The 17,317-nt window shown below is 37.1% G+C and overlaps 1 protein-coding gene and 1 long non-coding RNA gene across 12 annotated transcripts in view; both read right to left on the reverse strand.

Annotated features, from left to right (window-relative positions):
* The window catches only part of LOC6050384 (tropomodulin), a 105,358-nt gene that overhangs the window by 35,912 nt on the left and 52,129 nt on the right, over positions 1-17,317 (reverse strand). The window contains exon 1 of one of the 11 annotated variants that reach the window (XM_038250010.1): positions 8,438-9,027. The exons of the other annotated variants lie outside the window; for them this stretch is intronic. Within the exon in view, the coding sequence (XP_038105938.1) occupies positions 8,438-8,440 (3 nt within the window). The 5' untranslated portion in view covers positions 8,441-9,027. Of the gene's footprint in view, positions 1-8,437; positions 9,028-17,317 lie in introns of those variants that run through there. 11 annotated transcript variants of the gene reach the window in all.
* On the reverse strand, positions 13,812-14,625 carry LOC119765658. Its single transcript, XR_005276884.1, has 2 exons — positions 14,300-14,625; positions 13,812-14,240 (listed from the first exon to the last, which is right to left on the reverse strand). It is a non-coding gene; the product is annotated as an uncharacterized LOC119765658 (long non-coding RNA).

Below are 17,317 nucleotides of genomic sequence, written 5' to 3' on the forward strand. Positions count from 1 at the left end.
TATTTCAACATCTGTACACGGCCGGAAGATACGGAGTGGCTCAACACAATGAGCCATGTGGCGCGGAACAATGCCAAGACTTTGGTCGATGAACCGGCTTTGAGATTTTTACGCCGTTTTGGCGGATTTTACGGACTGATAAACACAAAAATGGCGAAAGACATAAAAAGCTGCTGGCATTGTTTCAGAATTCAGTGCACCTTTAATTGTCTAGGCCCTTTGTTAATCTGTCAAAAGCGATCAAACAATGTTAAAAGATTGACGTGGAATTATAAACAAACATTGCTCACGTTTTTTATAGCTCAACCCCATTTGATTCTGACAAGATTGACAAGAACACTGGCAACACTGCCATCAAAGTTTCATTCTGTCAAACTGTCAAAGTTGTCAGTTTTACCTTTTCAGAAAAAAAACATCTGCCAACTGGATGTAAACAAGCAGTTCTCCCAGCCAAAGACTCAATGTAAACAATCAATAGGGGAGTTTGAGTTCATTAACAGTGTTAATATTGTTAACAAATCCAAGAAAAAGCTGCAACAACAATAAGTCCATCCTGCTCAAACTCGTTTTCGCTCATTCGAAAGGGCACGCAAGTTTTGTAAACAAAGAGTGTGCTCTTTTTAAAAAGTTACGCTTCAACTGTTTGTTTACACTACGACGTCAAATCACGATGAAATTATGAATATTCTTCCTCGAGCTGTCAAACTGACAGTTCATAATTTAAGCAGCTGTTGTTGTGCATCGTGATCGCAATCGAATTGCATCGCCGAAACTACAATTTATCCGCGCTCCAAACCGGCTTTCCCGCAGGGAACCTCCTCCAAAGCCCACCTCCAGCCGGACCCTCAACTCGGCGCAAGCCAATTTGTTTTGTTTTATGTAATATTCCTGTCGCGTCGCGTTTCGCGTTTCGGAAACCCGTGGTGGCCGGAACAACCGTCCCCCAGCATGGCGGTGAATACCAAAAATGGAGAAATCGGGAGAAATGTTGTCTTGAAGCGGTCGCAAAACGCCTGCTACAGGTTAGGTGCAGCAACTTTTCTCAATGAAAGTGACATGACAGCGCATCGCGAATGTCGCCGCAATCGCAGCAGCATCGCGTGAAAAAACGCATTTGCGATTGAAATTGACCGGGTTGGGGAGGTTTGGCAGGTGCGAGGAACTTTAGTTAGATGGTTTTGAGTGGAATTTGGAGAGCGTGTGACACTTTCGACGATTTAGGCAGATTGACAAGTCACTCATGATTTCAAGCAAAACAACGTGATTCGGAATGCCGAATGTAAGCAAACAATGGGCAAACAAACAAAAGATAAAATGTGTGTTTACATTTCGTACTTCGCCCATTTACATTGTTTTGCTCGAACTGTCATATTTGGTTATTGAGAAAATATACACGCTCAACAGAAAATAAATTTTGGGCCATTTTTCTGATTTGAGGAAATTTCACTAATTTTTAATAGAAATATCCACGCGCGAATATGAGTCAGATCGTTTACAAATTTGAATCACCTATTTTACCACGTGTAGGAAGTCGGACTGAAACGTCAAAACCAGCTCTGCCGTTTTACGGCGATATGATGTATACGCCATTGAGGTGATTTTGCTGTAGACACGATTTTCTGATTTTGTTCATATTTTCAATTTTAAATGACTAATTTAAGGTCTGCTCTGTAGAAACTGTTAAAAAGTACAATAAAAATGTGGCCCCTACAAAATTTCTTGTTTTTTCCTATTCTCTACGATGTTAAACCACAAACATCATTTGGCCGTAAAAATAGCAATAAAAAATCACTACTTTTCCTTCCCAGTGATGTATGTATACATTGCTCGATCAAAGCTGCCTATATTTTTTGGTCCAGCTATTTTGACAGCTGAGCGGATCCCTTAATGAATTGCCCACGTGGATACTATGGGAGGGTACGTTCTTTTATTACGTAACTCAGCTGGAGGAGGGGAGTGGTTAGTGTTACGTAATAAAGAACGCTCCTTAGAGATTGTCTACGCTCCATAAACACATTTTTGCATGCACAATTGTAAGGTGGGTGGATCTAGAATTTTCAAAAAGTGTCTACGTAGATGTGGATAAGTTGTCATCCATTAAGTACGTCACACATTTACTTCGATTTTACATGTCACGATTTCGTATGGATGACGCCTTATGGACGTCCCCTTAATAATTAAGTCGAAATAATGTAATAAAATATTGCCCAGTCTTGATTTGGTCCAACAATTCAACATTCAAACAGTATTGAGTTTGACTTCTATCAATTCTCAATGTATACATCATGGTGAGTAAAATTGGCGTATACATCATTGTTTGTTTGCTTAATAAAATGGGCCCCAGAGCAGTTATTTGAAAAATTCTTTCGTCAGAAGGTAGCTTTTAAGATTATTTATCAGACTGTACAATAAAATTGAAAATGTCCAAAATGGCGTATACATCATATCGCCGTAAAACGGCAGAGCTGCTTGGAGTTAAGCTTTTCACAATCGATCAAAAAGTCTCATAAGCTATTGTGTTTTATATGTTCAAAGAACTTTAAAAAACTCTGGATTGAATCTGTGTTTTAATATATTTATTTTCTATTATTTTTTTTATTTAAATCACAATAGCTTTTAAAATTTTTCAAAAGGTTACGCCCTTTTGAACAAAATAATAAAAAAATGCTAACATTATTGGCAACCTAATCCCATAAGAAACTTATCGTTTCCCTCTTGGTAAATAAAAACAAAACAACAAAAAATAAAAAAAAACCTATGAAACCCACACACACTCGAATAGGGTAAACCCAACCAACCCTGAAGAGTCACAGCCGAGGAAAGCAGTGGTGCTCGATATAATTGAATAGTGGTGCTCAAGTACGCACAAACACTCACACGAACTCATCCTCTCCCAATCGCGTGATGCAAATTTCGTAAAGTAGAGGAAAAAACAACAAAACTTAAAGAGAGAAAAAAAAGATGCACAATCATTGAAGTAAAAACTTAAAGAAGAAGGAGCAAACCGTTAGGCGTTCTGGCCGAATAGGGTTGGCCACCGGGCAAGTGGTGTGTGGAAAGTTTTCGTTACTTTGAGTTTGCTTTGTAAATGTGTGTGTGTGTGTTCTACTTATTTTTGTTTTGTGTAATTAAGAGTGCTTTGTTTTAGATTCTCCTTTTAAGCCTTTTTTTTCGGGGGGATTTTATTGCACGTGGAAAGAGCTAATGCGATTTGCGATTTGAGAGCCGGTTTTTTGTTTCGCAAACTCTATTAGTCGCTGATCGATTGATGGCGTCTAACCTTGCTTCAGATTTGATTCGTCTTTGTTTTGTTTGGTTAAGTGCACTCTAGATTGAGTTTCTATTTTTGCAGTTGGACCCAAGGATGACTCCATTTTTGGCAACGGAAATCATAACATTACACGCTGGTGAAATATTATTCAAATTTTAGTAAATTTAGAAATTTACTGAGAGTCCATTAACTGGCAACCCTGGCGACAAACGTCAAAAATGTTGAAATCGTGTTTATGCTATAGTTTAGTTATTTTCTAATGATATTTGTAAAAATTACTAAAATTATTTGTTTACAAATTTAATAAAAGAAAAAAATGTTTACACCTAAGATACAATTTCACTAATAAAAGTGATATTCTGTCGTTAAACTTAATACCAATTTCAATTTCAATGGGAGCCTTTTTTAGGACAAGTCGCTTTTTTAAAAAATTCAATATCTTCATTTATTTTTCGTTTTTTTTTTTTAATATTTGATAATATAAACTCATGGATGATTTTGATTAAATTTGTTTTGTTGAAAAGGTTCATAACCATAACATAACGTTTTTTCGAACAAATTCATTAAAGCAACTGGCAACCCTGGCATCAAATGTCAAAAACGTTTTGAGTTTGAACCAGGGGGATGCTTGCACGTGCAAACTGCGCACAGTGGAGACAAACATATTTTTTTATTTATATTTATTTATTTTTTTCATTACATAAATTTCAATTTACTGTAGTAAAAGTCAAAACACACAGTACTTCAGTTAAATGTTTCATGTGATAGAAGTACAACTTTAAATGATATATTTTCCACATAAATTGAGATTAAATCACCTCAAAACATACACTACCTTTTAAACTTGAATTGCGGTATAACTTTACATGAAAATAATAATGATAATAATAATAATTTATGCAAATATTGCGCAGTTGATTTGTTTTGGTTCCGTAATGAACAGCTGTTATTTTGTTCTAGCTATGTTTTGGTGCCGTAAATGACAGTTCCCTTTTGTTCTGGTGCCGTAATTGACAGCTGGTGATGGCTGCAGTCGAGCTGCTTGTAGTGAGATAAAGAGTTCACCCCCCTGGTTTGAACACGTTATGTCGAATTTGTAACCTCTGAAATTATATGGTCATAACTGATTAATAAATGTTTTCTTTTTTAAAATTTTTATAAGCTGGCATCCCTGGTGTCAAAGTCGAAAATTTTTGTTCTTTAAAATTTTATCGAATACGTTATGAATGTATAAAAATAAGTCTTTGATTTAAGCCTTCGGTAAACTTTTCTAAAGAAATTTGTTAGTTGTCAATCCAGAAATCAATAGTGACAATTGTTGCTCACGTGTTAGAAAATTAGTCGAAACTGTTTTTTCACATTTTGCAAACGTGCCCAATATATTCAAGTTCAAGTGTCAAGGTGGAAACCTCACACAGGGAACTAGTCCGCCATAATCCTTTTAAGGACCAAATTACACCCTCAAGTGGCAGCAGAAGCCTAACGAGTGCCTCTTCCTCCTTTCCATTTTCCTTAAAGAGTAAGTGACCAATTATTCGGTCAGTACGGCACGTCGAAGACTTACGAGTGCCTTATTTAGCTTTTTTTTCACGCCTCCACAAGAGTTCTCAAAAAATTGTGTCGATCAACAACAACTAAAAGCTAGCCAAATTGCAACCACAAAAAAAGAAGCAAGTTCGCTCCAAACTATAACTGATTATTGTTACTCGCACGCGATTGTGAGCGATCCAAATCAAGTTACGAACCGCTTGGATTATTCCTGCACTGAAAAAAATCGATCCACTTGATCTATTTTTGTTTTTGACAGATCGATCAAACTTCAACATAATCTAACGAGCAAGCAAGTTGAACAGTTGTTTTCTTTAACTGCTGTCCAACCTAAATAGAAACTCATATTTTTTGCAACCGCAGTACAGCAAATTTGGTTTTCTCGGGATTTTGAAGGCATTGTTGACAACAAAACGATGCTACTTTTTTGATATTTTGACAACTTTTCAAAAAGTCACGACGAAACATAAATTTGACAGCTCGCTAAATCGTTAAGCGGCTCCACCAGAATCAAAACAATCTTTCCGTGCATCGGTAAATCGTGCACGCGCACACACAATTCGCAAAAACCGGATTCGTTCCGCTCGTTTGCCAATTTATTGGGACCGCGCGCGGCTTCAACTATCCATCACACCAAGAGTGTGAGTACCCGCTTTTTGCTTATTGGATTTGCCAACGTTGAGTCCAGCCCGGTAACAACAACATCAACAACAAAAGAAGAAAACAGTGTACGGTTACGAGCAGTATAGGGTATAACTGTCAATAGTTGACCTAGTTGCCAAGCTTCAAGAACGCATATTGGGAACAGTTCTTGACAGGTTTTGAACGCAAAACCTCAAAATTTGATCGCTCATAAAATCGTAAAAACCCGCAAACTGTACGCATCTACGGATCAGGGTCAAACCGAAAACGTCACACTTCAATTCAATTCGCGGCATTATCTGGAATTCTGCCGGAACCCAAACAATTACCCATCGTGATGTGCTGGGCCATTGTTGTGGGTGCAACAATTGACAATCGTTTGTGCGAGGGTCTCCCAACGGCAGACGTCCACTTCAATTAGCGTCGCGGAACCGGTTTGTTGTGGGTAGGGAACCTTCGCTTTTTGCGACGTAAGCGCAGCGTTACCCCGAGCTGTCACGTGGTGACAGCTGTCAAATACCACCAACATTGCTTAATGTCATTATTTTGAATAATTTTGAGAGATTTCACTTCGCTCAAACGATAGAGGTTCTTTAGTTCGTAGAACTTATAGCATCGCACGTAACACAGGACGACCATAAACTGGTCTGATGCCGGGAGGTCAATCAATCTTCTTCCCGACGGCGACGATGGCGCTGCCAAAAAACAATAACAACAACCGGATCGCCGGGTCAAGGATGGAAAGATTTAGAAGTGCACGAGAACGGATCGAAATAAAAGTTCTTGACGGCCAAAACAAAAGGTCGAGTTGGGACAAAGAAAGGGTCATGGGGGGAGGGAGAATAGTCCGTCATTGCCAGCGTTGCTCGTGTAATCGCCTGTGGAGACTATGTTTTCAAGTTTTTTACGTTTCTTCAGCTTTGGGTGATGAAGTCATACCTTTCGCACGAATTATATGATTTTTTTTCTGGATGAAGGAGGCAGTGTTGCCAGCACATTGGGTTTTAAACCTTGTAGATAAACATAATAAATAAATTTGTATTCTCACGATAAAAAGAATAAACAAATTTTTGATTGCTTCAAAAGATACTTTTGCCAGAAGAAGTCATAATCACACTAGACCAACACTGTGAAAATTCCTATTAGATGTATAATTTAAGATGAGAAAATTTTACTATTGTTATATTTATTGACATTGAAATCAATATAATGACCACGTAATAAAAGATATTTTATGGTCCTCAACAGCTATTCAAAAATATCCTTTCAATTTTTCAAAATATTAAGCTAAAAATACTCTATTTATTTTCAATACAATGAATACAATATTCATATGGAGCAAATGTATTTCTTCTCATTAATCATAATCATCTACAATTTTGCTGAAAACACTAAATCGATCTGGAAATCCGTTTTCAAGATACGGTTTTTTTACATTTACATAGCATTTCTGTGTGGAAACCCCCTAAACATGTATGGATACTGGTTTGAAGAAAGCTCTGTGTAAAAAATTCTAAATTTCAAATTTCAAGCCCATTTCTCTTTATTTTTAAGCAAACACTATCACATAAAACACAGAAAAAATTATGAAAATAATAATAATAATAATAACGTTAAAAACACGATTTAAAACCATTTCTGATCACTTTTTTCATTTTAATTGAAAAAAATGAAAAAAAAACTCCTTGGAACGAGCTGTCAAGTAAGACCTTTTCTGTCAAGAAGGGCCGTGAAGTTAATTTTTAAAAATTAAATTGAAAAATCTTTTTAAATCCTTTGCGGTCGTTCAAAGGGTCATTGTATTTAGATAAATAAGTTTTATCGTTGTGAACAATAATATCACAAATTCAAGCTTCATTTTGGGACCCAATTGTGCAATTTTTTAAGGTAAAATTACTCAAAAAAGAGATAATAATCAGATTTTCAACCATCCAAAATTCAACTTTTTTTTTCAAAATATCAAAGAATTAATGAAAAAAAAATCTTATTATTTTGTCTTTTTCCTGAACTGCGGTCCCAAAATTGAAAATTTTGCAAAAAGGTCGAAAGAATCCTGGATTTAAAAACAAAAAAATATACAATGTAACTAATTCAAATAGTTTACAATCTACCCCATCATTTTTGTTTAGAAAATTTTGAAGGAGGAGAGGACAAAATCTTGAAATAAAATTTGCAATGGCCTTATTTTAAGCCGTTGCTAATAATTTTCAAAGCTCCCTTTCTCCCCTAATTATATTTAGCAGGTTGGGCTCGTTAAAAATATTTCGAATTTTAGTGAAATTAGGGTGTATTATACCGAAATTTTTATTTTCTACGATATCTCGTAACAGAGCTGCCAGAACATCAAACTCTATAACTAATTAAAGATGCCTTTCAAATGTGTTTTTAGCGATGCAAAGAAATGTATTTTTAGACAACATTTCTATGGAGAGTTATGAGATAATGTAAATTTTGTTAAGTGCACACAACTTTGGACAGGGTTGCCAGATTAGAACAATCGCCCCCAAGATGTCTTCCACAAATGACGTAGCATTTTTTTGTAATTTTTAACTAGATTTTTTTTTTCAAAATAATTTATTAACCTCCAAAACTGGTCTTCCCCAACCGCCTTCTAGTTGATCTGGCACCACTTACGAACGCCGCACACTTTCAAAAGCTTACATTTAATTCGATTCCCGCATGCGACACACCACACTCTTGATACGCGCGCATGAGTGTGTGCGTTCACGACCACCATGACATCACGGGGTGTGCGTTTATTATTTGACAACCAATGACTCTGTCTGTCCCACACACAGTTTCAGCTCCTCGCAAAATAAAATTCTGAATCAAGACTTATCAATTAGCGGACCGGGTTTGGCCAAGGGGCCACCACGGGAATGACCTCATCCGTACTCTTAAGCTGACGGGCACTTGACACATTTTGTTTGTTTGTTTAGCGAATTGAAAAGATAGACTGTGCCTGCAAGTATTTACCATTTTTTAAGTATCGATTTTTATCTACTTGATGCGGTTTGAGGACGAATCTTTTTTGCAGGTTGACTTATCCAATGGTTTGGGCTCCGACACTTGTCAATTTGCAATAAAAACACTATTTGTCAAGCACTTAAAACTTAATTTCTAACACGACACAGAACGCGCACTACAAATGGGGCTGGGTTTTTGCCACTATTGCCTAATGAACTGTCACACGAACGGACTGTCACGCACTCACACGAACGCACGCAACCAAATTTATCACAACAACAGCAAAGCAAATTATGACAGAATTCTTCCTCTAAACGTCACCCGAGGTGCCGAATTAGAGCCGATTAAAAGCTTGATTGAAGTAGGCGACGCGTCTCCGAAAACTCCCCGATGTCCGGTCGACTCGATTGACAGATAAACACTGAACGCGGAGTTGCACTCTGTCACGGGCTGAAGCCTTCCGTCAAACACTGGTGCAACATAAAGCACGAGTGAAACAAAAAACAACAACCACTTGGCTCTAAAACACACACAGTTACCGACAAGATTGCAATGAGAGTCGCACTTAACAGTATCGATTAATTGAGAGCCCAGTCGCCGCGATTCATGTCAGAAATAGCTGGGCTCACTAATACAGGCTAGCGAGCTGAATGGGCTCTCAGCAGTGTGAAAAGTGGCGTCATTTTGCGGCACAGGTTGTCGGTTTCTTATTGGAATGATTTTCTGTTTAAAAGATAATTTTAGTTGTTTTAATTGACGCTTACGAATAATCTCAAATTAAAAATAATTATCAGGTATAATTGTAATGACGCACCCCTCGAAAATTTGTAGTGGCGAACCCCTCGGAAAATGTTTGTTTACGTGAATTAAGTAATGCCATTTGACAGGTGTATAAACTGTCGCTCCTGGGACGGGACGGCTGGATAGAGTCTTCTTATTGAGTGTTTACGTTTGTATTCTTCTTCTGTTTTTTGCAAGAAAATTCGTGTTCGAAAACAAATATCAAGCAATCTGTGATTCAGATAGCTTGACAATTCAAATTTTCTTGATGATGTTTTTCAACTCAGTGCTCAAGCATGTGGATGACTTGTTGTTTAGTTTCTCCTCGCAGATTTTGTTTTTTGAATTTGGCTGATAAAATTTGCGGTTGGACGTGGGTGGAGAATCCTGAGTTTATATTCCATCGTTTTACGGTGGATCCGTTCATAAGGAGCTGCCGGATACAAATTACTTGAAATGGTTGGCAAATCAAAGAAGAGTCAAAAAATGTTCATTTCTTCAATTTTTAATGTGTTTTTTATATGAAAGATTTTTCATTTTCATTTGGATGTGAAAAATGCAATACGATTTCAATGCGTTTTCTTACATCAATCTAAAAAAATCCTAAAAAGCCTGCAAGCGAGCCTGCAAGTCATTAAATGGGAGGGGAGATTTTTTTTTTATCTGCTCCTGTCGTTGTCCCGTTACGCAAAGAAAGTAAACAAATCTTTCCCAGTTCCCCAAAGAGGAGCACATCGAATTCAACGGCAATTTTTACTCAACTTTAAAGAAAGTTAACATTCCTTAGGTCGCACGCCCTAAGGTGTCAGAATCGAAAGAAATGGCTGGCAAAAATTCAAATTTGTACCAATTCATTCACTTCAAAGAGCATAAAAGTTTGTTTTTCAATTTGTGGCAATGTGTTGAAATAAAAAAGTGCGAAAAAAAATCAAATAGGCTAAACTGTGGCCATTATTTTTGTTTGCTTTTTAAATCCAGTTCTACAATGTTGTTTCTTCACGCCACATTTTAATTTCATGGGAAGCACAGGTTTAATATTGTTCAATCTAGATGACATTTCTATGTAACGTGCAAAAAAATAACAAGTGATTTAAATGGGCAAAAGAATAGTCGGTTCATGAAATTTATTGTTTTTTCAAATGAAAATGCTGATAAGTCAACATTCGGTGTACGATAGAAAAAAATGCCTTTCAATTGAAAATATTTTAATCAATCTATTAATGCAATTAACAATTATTTGTGAAATTGATTTAAATTCGTTTTATTTTTTTTCAACTCAAATTACAATACTTCTCATTTTCTCCTCATAAGAAAGGACTGGTTTAGGTTGACAGAAGCGGCCATGTTGAAAGTGGTTTAGTTTGACTATAGGTTTTTTTTTCTTTGTTTATCCCATCCCAGTGTCGCTCTTATCGCTCTAATAGACACACATACGTAGGGGAGCTGGGGGTAAGACGGCCACCCCACTGTTTTAATAAGTAAACTAATGAATATTACTAAAAATGTTCAGCAATACTGTTCCTCATGCTAAATAATGCATATGGAGTAGTGGTGGGCAAAACCGCTCATTTCTGTGAGCCGCTCATTTTCGTTCGCTCATTTAAATGAGCGGCTCTTTTGAACGGCTCATCCGCTCATTTCGCTCAAAGTCAGAAAATAGGCTGGAATGAACTAAAACATCTGCTCAAAATATTTCAAACGACCAATGGAGTGTCCATGAGTGTCACACTTCGTATGATTTTTGTTGATTGATAATTCAAAAATATATGTTTTCATCGCACATATTCTGAACAGATTGGAGATCGTCCACAAAACATAGAAAACCGTCGATTTGCTTTATCCTTTTTTGGAAAGCATTTCAAATATAAACGTTTTATATGAAAAAGGAGAAAAACATTGATCTCTGAAATCCACAAATATCGAAAACTTTTTGCATAGAGAGGTAAACAAACAGAAGTGAATATTTTCAACCAAATTATTGCTTTCAATCGTAAAAAGTAATGAAAAGTTAGCTGAATTATCGTTTCGATAATTATCTTTCCATTATTTTGTGAAACAAAAGATTTAATTTGGTGTTCAGTAACATGCATATTTGAGGTAGCGTTTTGCTGCACTTAATAAATTAGTCTTGAAATGCAGTTTTTTGATTAATAAGAACAACTTTTATTCATGACAGCAAATGAATGATCAAAACAAGCGTCAAAAAAGAAGATCTGAAAAAATGCCTTAATAAATCTATTGAACAATTACCACAAAAGAGTACCAAGTTTGTGTGATGTGCTGTGGTAAAATACATTTTAAATCATAAACGGTCCAATACATGGATTAAAACCTTAAACTAGCATACTAATTATGTTCGAATGCGTATAACAACTTCATGTACATAACATTTGAGAAATCTATCGATATTAACATAATGAGATCATGCAACATCTGGCGACAGTCAGCTGATTCAAAATCACAGGCGCCCCGACACTGGCTAGCAACAAGCATAAAGTGCGCCATAATGTTGGAACCGGTGAGAACCTAGTTTCCCCTCTTTTCTCCACAGCACCGTCACCACCAGCGCGTGGAAGTACGAACCGAACGAGAGCGAATGAGCGAGAGCGAAATAACGAAAGAGTGAGCGAAAACGACGCCGTTCGACGACAGCGCGAGCGACGCTTATCAAGCGCTCCGTTCGTTCTTTCCGTTCATTCGCTCTCGCTCATTCGCTCTCGCTCATTCGCTCTCGTTCGGTTCGTTCTTCGACTCGCTCTTTGATTTGACGGTTCTTTGAAAAGAACCGGTTCACAAAATGAACCGCCGCTCATTTTTTCTGAGCGGTCGCTCATTCGTTCTTTAGCTTGAGCCGGTTCATAAGAACGGTTCGCTCAAAAAAGCCCATCTCTAATATGGAGTCACCTTTGCCAGAAATATTGTTTGAAATAGTATAAAAATAGCTCAAAATAAACAAATAATTTTTGAACTTGAAACTGGATGTAATTTTCGTAATTCATGAACTTAGGCATTTTTGTTAAATAACAATATGTTTTTCTGTCTTCAAATATTTTTTCATGTTAAATTGAAGTTTTCCCTAGATTATGTCCCTCGAAAAAGTTCAAAAAATGCGATGAACTGTTTACAAAAAATGTAAAAAAAATTTTTTTTGGCGGCAAGACGGCCACCTCTTCCGGGGGTAAGACGGCCATCCGTAATTTGTAGCTTTTATTTGATATAGGTTATATTTTTGACGGTTTTTGACAATTAAGACATATTTGTAGATAAAGGAAAAGCATTTTCAATATAACTATCCATATTTAATCAAAATGCTGTTAACTACCGTTTCGACAACATTCTTTACTGTGATATAGCAAAACTCATTGAATAGTATGAAATCCTATCAAACTTTTCATAAAAATCGCTAATTTAATATTTTTTACATAATTTTGATTTACTTATTCTAATCGAAATACACAAACTAATTTTTTTTTTGTTTCAAATTGTGTTTGTTTTGTAGTAAAAATTCATAGTTTTTCATGAAATGTGGTCGCAATAATATGAAATTCACTGAGCCAAAATATGAAATTTTTTGAACAGCATTTTTCTTCACATTTGAAACCTGATTTTTTTCAGAAGTCTGTTGAACCAACCATGTAGGTGTTTGGGTGTATTAAGCATAGATATTAAGTTAATTTATAGCATTGGCCGTCTTACCCACATGGGTGGCCGTCTTACCCCACGTTTTTCATATATATACGATTTCAATTATTTTTTTTAAATTGCTGAAATGTATTGAAAATTGGTTTTTAGACCAACTAATTTATGTCATTTCTATAATGGACTAGTAGTAGAACAATATGTACGTAATTTGAGATCAAAATAATCAGTTGTGTAAATGTTATTAGACTTCTCCCTTAGGGTGGGCGTCTTACCCCCATCTCCCCTAAATCGCTTTTCAGATTCGTCAATCAACAATTTAACGATCAGTTAGAAACTCAAGCAAAACAATGTAAAAGGACCTAAGTCGAAAATCAAAACAAACGAGATTTTTCATGCAAATGATGCACTAAGTCTTCAACTATCGCTATATATCGAGAAAAGTTCAAAAAGTTGATTTTTTTATTAATAAATCCTAATTTTACTAAGGGCCAAAGTAATTTAGATTGGGTTTGTTTTCAACATGCACATAGCTCCTTTACTATAAAGGACCAATGTGAAAACTGGAGGTGTTTTGTTTTGAAATCGTGTTAGCTCAAGGGACAAACAAGATGTTGTTTATAAACAAAATTGAAATCAATTTGGCCCTTTGCTGCAAATTATGTTTTTTATATCGATTTCTGCTTCAAATAAAAGAAAATCCCGGTCATTTTTACAAATCACGTTAATTTACACGGTACGAATCAGCTCCGACGTGATGCGACTTGCAGCGATAAAGTGGCGGAGAGCGTTCGGCGGCGGTGAGAAGTCTGCTGTAGGAACGAGCTCATTGGTACCTGTGTCGGGAGTGTCCGCTCCAGGAAAGGGAGCGGCTTGGAGTAATGGCCATTCGCGGAAGAGACACTTCATACAACATAAGACGTGATAATAGTAATATTCGTTATAATTGAAATAAACGTAACCCAACAATGTTTGCAAATAGATTTTATTTATTCTGTAACTTCATTTTTCCTTCGATCTGCAGTCTTCGGATCCAATCTTCGGTTGGATAATGATAGAAACTCCATCGTGGAACATTGGCCATCGGATTTTCGATCTTTCCTGAAGCCATTTCTCAACTTAGTTTGCATTCCCGTGTCTTACTGTCGCCATCTCGTTCCGATGAAACTCTCCGTTGCTAGTGATCCGCTTTTTTCTTGGGAGTTGCTCATGACCGTCCACCGACCCAGTAGCTTTTTACGAACGGCCTAGCGATATTGTGGCCTGGTTCCAGCGACAATTTCAGCAGCTTGATTCACACAAGTTCGTCCACGATAAGTATATGAAAATCCAGAGAATGCTAGAAGCACCAGCCGAAGCGATCATCTGGATTATGAACACTAAGGGAATTTGTCTTTAAAATAGAAACTTATCTAAGTATTATCATTTTAAAAACCTTAAAAAGTTACTGACCTTGACAAATGCAGAAGGAACATAACACGGCAGCCACGGCAACTTCCCAACCTTATTGCAGAATAAACAACTTTTTCCACTGTAAAATTCTATTTTTCACATCACAATATCACGATTTGCCCTCAATTACTCAAAATTCTGTCGAATTGGCCGCGAAAATAAAATAAAAAACCCCTTTCAAAATTAAAACAAAAGTTTGATTGAAAAGGCCCCAACACGAAAGCAGACTCTGTTTTGGTTTGGCCTGCCAGGCCAAAACAAAAGAACAACATAAACAAACCGTCATCGTGTTTGGCCTAGGGTCCAACTGGAAAACGAAACTGTCACTGTTTACAAAGGTGCTTTCACGCAAAGGGCCCAGCTCGATCCCGCACTGGTAAAACTTTCGCACGAGGCCTAATTATTTTTTTCATTGATTTTCTTGGGGAAAAAAACTTTTCCCGTAAATTTGAATTTAGCGAAGCTTAAGCACACTAGTTTTACGCTCTTTGAGTGAATAATCATAGTAAATTGCTCATTTTTTCTTAAAATTGGAATTGAATTACTAGTTGCAAATTTCATTCTCGTTTTTCTCAATGTTTTGAAAAATGACAAAGGCCGTTTTACAATGTTTTGCTTGAACTAGTCTTTTGACAAATATATGAACCTTGCTTGTTTGCTCTGGTATTATTGTTGTTATTGTTTTTGACAGTGTCATGAAAAATGACAATTTCGCCTTAAATAACATTTTGTTTAGTCAACAGTACAGTTACAAAGTGTAATACTGTCGAAGTTTAGTCATCTTTATTATTCTATTTATTGTAAACATTTTACAAAAGATGTGCCCATCACATCCGACACATCCCACAAAATTACGCTCTACATCGTACGTTTAACCTCTTCTTCTGTTTTCTTCTCTTAGCTCCTTCATCGTACGATTCCTTCTCTCATTGCTCGTTTCTCTCTCTCTCTTTCTCATTCGTTGGCTGCGCCTTGATGGCTGCTGCCACCGAATCATGCAGTCTCATGTTGCCCAAGTAACAGTTGGCCTTTTGTTTGCTGAGCTCATTCCCAAGCATAGAGTTATCTACGTGCGCATGTATTGTGTATACGTACACGAAAAAGATTGAGGTTAAATTTTGTACCGGTCAGCAAAACAAATGGCGTGCAAGTGTGCGTGAGAGCGGGCTTAGATAACTCTATAGCGGTACTTTATGCTCCGGTGACTCACACATATGCTCACTCTCTCCCCTTCCTTCTCTCTCTTTCTCTATGCTGCACGGTAGAAAATGTATCGTTTCATGGACTAGGCCAACATCATCAAGTTTCTGCGTGCGTTTTGTGGGTGTGTGAGTGAATGTTTTGACAACTGATCGAGGGAAAATATCCACCACGAAACGATGAAACTTGTTGTGGTGGATTGGTGACATTTGGGGAAAACGATGTTTTTCGTCCATTTTTAATATGGCGGTTTGTTCGTACAAAAAATGCAAGTTTGTATTCTTCATCATCAATTTTTAAAATGTTACAATGTTACAATCTTTTTAAAACATTAGATCAGAGCGAAGTTTGGTAGCTTACTCCGATTCCGACTCCTGTTGCGATTCCGACTTCGATTCCAATTCTCCGACATCATGGACTCCGACTCCGCCTCCAACAACTCCTATACACATTTTCTGATGACTCCAACTCCGACGTTGGCTTCTCGAAAATAATCAAATCCGACTCCTGGTCTTCAAAATTATCCATCTCAACCGACTCTGACTCTAACTTAGTATCAAATCCCTGCTGAGTAATTCTCCAGAAATCGTAATATTTTATATTATGGTTAGTACCGTCATCTGGGGTGAATCGGGACTAAAGAGTCTGGATAGGGACAGCACGTTTTAGAGCAGTTTCAAATGCTTAAAATTTGGAAATGGTTGAACACATTCTGTTGCTCTGAATCTGGTCTACCCAAAACCTTTAAAAAATATTAAATTATTAGGCTGCAATATTGCTAAATCAGCTGTCCCAATTCGCCCCATGTGTCCCGATTCCTTACCTTAAGTTATTTAAAAAAAATCAAATTATTCGCTCTACAGCATTGCCTTGGCGTTCTCGATTGTGAGATTCCTACTCGAAACTAGGTGGCTTGATTGTTGAGGCAATCGCAAACCTCTTTTTACACTTAAGCTTCCATCCACCCCGGAATTCGAACTGAAGACGTTTGGATTGTTAGTCCAACTGCCTACCAGCGACTCCACCGAGGCAGGACCCAAGGAGACGACTCCTACACCTGGACTGAGCTAACGACCTAACCTTTTTAGGTTAGTCCGGGGCCAACATTTACTTCCCTATCCGACGGAAGGCGTGGTCAGACAAATCTCGTCTCGAAAAATGCCACCGGGACCGTCTGGGATCGAACCCAAGCCGACTGGGTGAGAGGCAACCACGGTTACCCCTACACCACGGTCCCGGACAATCAAGCCTTCGGACACTTAGTTTCGAGTAGGAATCTCGCAATCGAGAACGCCAAGGCAATGCTGTAGAGCGAATAATTTGATTTTTGATTTTTGACACATCAGAAAATTACTAAAATAAATAAGTTATATGTACATTCAACTTTTAGTGGTCAAGAGTCAAATAAAAAATCTGGATTTTTCCTTATCCAATCCAGACTCGATTATCCGAAGTTCGATTATCCAAAGGTTTGTATGGGACTTCGAGTAATCGAATCATGAACAAAAAATATGTTTTTCGTATATGTTATTTTCTTAATTATAACATAAAATTCGAGTTCTGCGACCTCATTTAAGTCAAATTTGAATGGTAGATTGCCTATAAAATTAAATATTGCGATTTTTTTTCAACATTTCACCACCGCCATTTGGTTTTTAATATTCTCAATCACTTTAGAGTAGTTTAGGGGGGGTGTACCCCATTTGGCATAATGGACATTTGGCATAATGGGTTTTCAAGAAGGCCATTTGGCATAATTGGTCCAAGACATCAGGGACGTTTGCCATAATGGACATTTGGCATAATGGACGTTTGGCA

The sequence above is a fragment of the Culex quinquefasciatus genome, chromosome 1 (genome assembly GCF_015732765.1).
Source record: "Culex quinquefasciatus strain JHB chromosome 1, VPISU_Cqui_1.0_pri_paternal, whole genome shotgun sequence".
Classification (NCBI taxonomy): domain Eukaryota; kingdom Metazoa; phylum Arthropoda; class Insecta; order Diptera; family Culicidae; genus Culex; species Culex quinquefasciatus.